At 58.6% G+C, this 4,721-nt stretch overlaps 1 protein-coding gene across 1 annotated transcript; it reads left to right on the top strand.

Annotated features, from left to right (window-relative positions):
* Positions 1 to 959: 959 nt before the first annotated feature.
* On the top strand, positions 960 to 4,169 carry LOC112117930 (immunoglobulin superfamily member 1-like). Its single transcript, XM_024216064.2, has 5 exons — positions 960 to 1,193; positions 1,381 to 1,416; positions 2,224 to 2,520; positions 3,736 to 3,857; positions 3,955 to 4,169. Exons 1-4 carry the CDS (start codon positions 1,025 to 1,027, stop codon positions 3,855 to 3,857), a joined length of 624 nt encoding a protein of 207 aa, XP_024071832.2. The 5' UTR covers positions 960 to 1,024; the 3' UTR covers positions 3,955 to 4,169.
* Positions 4,170 to 4,721: the final 552 nt, after the last annotated feature.

The raw sequence follows: 4,721 nt of genomic DNA, 5'->3' as shown, positions 1-4,721 counted from the left end.
AAATATAAAAAGTAAGCCTGCTCCCAAAATTGACCATGGGATCCTGTTGATTACCCAGGGTTATGGGTCAGTAAGCGAATAAAAAGAAAAGGGTGTATGGAATGAAGCCCTCGGAAATGGGTGTGCTTGTCCCTACCTGTCACCAAAAAAACATGTAGCAAAAACACATTATTAAAAACATGTGTCTGAAATTAACTAAAAAATGTGGCACGTGTTTTGTACAACGGACAATCTGTATGTAGAAGCACAACAATATCCCACACTCCTATATCCTTCATAATAAGGTCTTACAGATATCTATTTCTTATTTGCCCATGCTTGTGCTGGGACTTGCAAAACACAAAAAGTCTATACCCACTAAAAACTCTGCCTGACCGAGCAGGAGGGGGGAACGCTAAGCCCCCTACTTTTTGGGCTCAATCCTGCTACAACCGAGGGTATATTCACCTATGCAATTTTTCCCCAACAGACGGGTAGGAGAGAGGACTCTAATCCTCCCCTTATGGCCCGGCACCTCTACGATTGGGGGTGTGCACACCTGAATGATCGATCACTTTATACGTATGGGATACCTTTCAGCAGTATTTTCAACAATCACAGTGAACAGTGACCCTACCTGAGAAGGAGGTTGTCCAAGCCCCTCCACTCTCATGCTCCAGGGCGGGCGCTGGGCCCAGCCAGGTCAGGAAGGAATCTCTACCCCACTCAATGGGAGAGGGTCGCTCCATGGGGGGAACTGTGTGTAGGGGGGAGCCCTCCTCTCCTCTGAGCTGTTGCTCCAGGGCTGCTAGATGGGCCTGTTGGAAAAGCTCAGGGCAGCCTGGGCACCTCTTGACGACTCCTGAGATTTTCCCATTCCCAGCTGGTCCCCAGACGGGGCAGCTCACATATGGGGCTGGGAGGTGATGGGGCAAGCGGAGACTGGGCAGCTGCAGAAGGGGATGTGGTTTCCTGGGCATTGCAGGGAGCTGGCTTTTCTCTGACGGTGGTAGATTTGGCCTGGAGATTGCAGAGAAACCATCTGATGGGGAAGAAAAGGGCCGAGCGCATCACAGGCGACCCAGGCGCAGTTCCTCATTCTGCTCACACTCGGGCCTCAGGCTCGGTGGAGCTCAGCACCAGGATGTTGGTGGCAGCGTTGAGGGGCCCCCATTGCCCCATCATGGCGTCTGCTCTCACCGTCCTCCTCCATGGTGAGTATGGGAGACAGCCAGCGTGTGTGTCCATTGGGGGGGGGATCTGAGACCCGAGCGTGTGCCCATCGGGGGGAGGAGATCTGAGACCAGAGCGTGTGCCCATGACTGGGGGGGGGAATGTGAGACCAGGGTGTAGGATCCAGTTGCTCTGGGATCTGGTCACTAACGAGCGTCTCCTCTCCAGGCTGCTGGCTGGCCGGGCACAGCGGGGTGTGGGGAGGTGAGTATCAGTCTGTGGGGGGAACGGTAACATCAAGGGTGGGGGAGGGGCTGCATGGGGGTGGGGAAAAGAGGAACTGAGCCCTGAACCTTCCCCAAAACTCAACCCAAACTCCCCCTGTGAGCTCAGACCCGGCCCTGTTCTTCTGTGCCCACCCACACACACCCCCCCTGGAGTAACTAGGAGCCGAATCTGGATCCCGGGGTCTGACAAAGCAGCTGGGAACCCTCCCCTGGTTCAATGTCCTGCGCCTCCCCCGCCCCCTCAGATTGTGAGGATCGGGGGTGGGGGCAGCATGTGGATTTATTTCAGCTCATACAAACGCTAACAGGGCCCATCCATGGGCTCTAGATCCCCTCGGGGAACCAAAACGTTCACGGTCAGTGCAGCCATGGGGAGAACCCCCAAGATCTGCCCCCAGATCCAGCCCCAACAGCTCCCTCCCCTGCACTCACAGCCCCCCTGTTCCCAAGACCTGGGGAAAGGTGGGTCTTGTGCGATTCCCACCGGTCACAGACTCTATTTTCAAACCTGGGGCGGGGGGCAGAGCTGCAGGGGGGCACTGCTCAGGCTCCCTGGCTGGCCTCAGGTGGGGCCGGGGTGGGGGTGGGGCAGGTGATCTCTCCTGCAGTTGGGTCCTGAGCTACGTCTGGGTGAACCCCCTGCCCCCAAGCCCCATGGGCAGCAGTGCCAACCCTAGTAGGGGACAGACTCCTAGAGAGGCCGAATGACGGATGGACTGAATTGGGGAGGGGGAGGCGGGGGCTGTGTCTCCCCTGTTTAACTCCTGTCTCTTGTTGAAAGCAGGGCGAGAATTTCCCAAACCCACCATCTGGGTGAGCCCCAGCAGGGTGGTGGCGCTCGGGGGAAGCGTCACCATCCGCTGTGAGGGTTGGTACCTGGGCATGGAGTTCTTTCTGCGTAAAGCTGGTCCTGGACATCCGAACCTGCAGGTGCAGACGGTGCCTGATGGGACCGTGGCTGAATTTCCCATCGCCAGTGTCAGCCGGGAAGATGGAGGGAGCTACACCTGCGACTATCGCCCCATAACGGAACAGAATCGCTCATCGCAACTCAGCGACCCCGTCGAGATCATTGTAGCAGGTGAGGGAAGGGCCCTGCTCAGCGGCCCGGCTCCCAGCCCCACACCCAGCCAGACCCATAGGGGGTCTCTGCATCGATGGGACGCTCAGAGCCAGGCTCTGCCCTGAGCCCTGGGCCCAGCAGAGGGGAGGCCTGACCGGGCAGTGGGGACAGAGTCACTGGGGGGTTCCCCAGCCAGGGGGAGCAGCAGCCACTGGAGGTTCAGAGCAGAGGGAGGGGATCCATGCCCCGGGGGGGCCTTTTCCCAGGGGGATGCTCCCACGGGTTGCTCCCGTTCTTGGGACCCATAGAGGAGTTGGGGCCTTGGGGGGCACAATTGCTGTGGAAACAGGTCGTTGTGCCCAGGGGTGGGTGGGGCCCAGACATCAGGAGGAGGGTCAGCCCCAGATCCCCTGATCCCCTGATGCCTCCGGCCCTGCAGGTCACTGCCTGTAATTTGCTGGGGGATGACAGTGGAGGGGCAGGATCTGGGGGGGCTGGGCTGTGAAATTAGGCCCAGCTGAGTGACAGAGTCCTGGGGCAATAGCCCCCCCCCTTCTTGGGCCACATGACATCCCCCTGGCAATAGGAGTGAGCATTACCCAGAATTCCCTCTGTTCTTGCTTCCCCTCCCCACACTGGGGTCTCAGGGGACCCCTGACCCTCCCCCCAGTAGATGCTCTGCTGCCTCTGGCTGTGCCCTGGTCCCCAGGGCCCTGGGCACCACCCAAGTGTGGGGGACAGCGGTTAACATACCAGCCTCCCCCAGCGCGCACTGCCCGGCAGTGTTTGTCAGCAGCCGAGATACCCTGGGGCTGGGCTCACTGCACAGCAGACAGGCCAGGGCAGAGGTACCTGGGGGGGTGGACAGAGGGGTCCTATGGGGACAGGGAGCTGGGGTGGTTCCCTGTTCTGGGGGGCTAAGACCCTGAGGCTCTGATTGTCCCCATCCCATGGCCAGTGCTGGGGTGCCAGGTGTCTTGGGGGCAGTTCATCCACCTGGGAGCCCCCTTCCCCAGGGAAGCTGAGGCTCAGCCCCCCGGGGCAGCAGGACGTGGCCTATCCTGAGGGGGTCTGGCCCTAGGGAGGCCCCAGAACTGCAGCTCCTGGGAGACCCCCAGAGGGGAGCTGGGCCGGACCTGCCGGACGGGGGGTTGGGGGCTCCACTCCTGGGGCAGTGCCAGCTGCTGATCTCCCCGTCCGAGCCACCAAGTGACTCTTCCCTTCCCCCCACAGCAGCCCCCTTGGATTTCACCAACGCCAACATCGCCCGCCTGGGGCTGGGTGCCGTGGTCCTGCTTGTCCTGGGGCTGATCCTGGCTGAGGCCTTTTACAGCCGCCCAAGGGGGGCACCCTAGGTGAGGTGATCCCCCCTTCTGTGCCCCTTGCCCCCCCCAGGGGCTGGGCCCAGGGTGACATGGGCCCCCCTAACCCGCCATCTCTCTGCGCTCCCAGGAGCCTGGATCCAGCCATGCAGGGAGAGAATCTTCCAGGGGACGAGCCGCTTCCCCGTGGGGTGTTGAGACGCCAACACAAACAGCCCTGCCCCCAAACACCCAATCTTGGAGAATCCTGCCCCCCAACAGCTCCTGACCTGAGAACAGCTCCCCAGGATTAAACCCCCAATGCTGTGTGTGACGTTGCACTCCATATGTTTATGGAAAAATGCTTATGAGGGTAAATATAATGTAACTGGAATATGCTTTATGCAAAAGGTCTCTTGTAAGGTATCATGACAAAGCTTATAATCTACTGAGTGAGGTCATCCTATTTGTATGCATGTATCATTCTTGTATCTGAAACTAGACATATGAAGTTAACTCTGAGGTCCTCTTGTAATCATGCAAAGTCTGGGCCATTAATGGTGGTTTAGAATCTTGATGGCTCCCATTGACTAGGACAATTGGCTGTAGATGGTTTATTTACCTGAAAGCCTTCTTGTGGACCTGGGGGCCAGCCTGTGGGTAATGAAGAAGGAGGTCTCACAGGGACATGTGACCATGTCACCTGATACTGGAATCCATCTTAAACCTGGTGCTTTTCCATTTAGAGGGAGGGGTGGGAACCCAGAGAGAGACAAAGGATTCCCGCCTTGAGCCAAAGCTATAAAAGGGGGTGGAACAGAACAAAGGGGGCTGCCAGTCACGAGGAATCCCCTAGTTACCACCTGAGCTGGAACTAACAAGGACTGTACCAGGGGGAAGGATTGGGCCCAGACTAGG

The sequence above is a fragment of the Terrapene carolina genome, unplaced genomic scaffold (genome assembly GCF_002925995.2).
Source record: "Terrapene carolina triunguis isolate 2854851 unplaced genomic scaffold, T_m_triunguis-2.0 Scaffold500, whole genome shotgun sequence".
In the NCBI taxonomy this organism is placed as follows: Eukaryota; Metazoa; Chordata; order Testudines; family Emydidae; genus Terrapene; species Terrapene triunguis.
This window is presented reverse-complemented; position numbering and strand designations above follow the sequence as displayed.

What these genes read in the sequence shown, in the direction of transcription:
- LOC112117930 (XM_024216064.2), top strand. Translation starts at nt 1,025, where the DNA reads ATGGGGAAGAAAAGGGCCGAGCGCATCACAGGCGACCCAGGCGCAGTT. An exon ending in TCTCACCGTCCTCCTCCATG is followed by an intron (nt 1,194 to 1,380) that starts GTGAGTATGGGA and finishes TCTCCTCTCCAG; the next exon opens with GCTGCTGGCTGGCCGGGCAC. An exon ending in GCACAGCGGGGTGTGGGGAG is followed by an intron (nt 1,417 to 2,223) that starts GTGAGTATCAGT and finishes TGTTGAAAGCAG; the next exon opens with GGCGAGAATTTCCCAAACCC.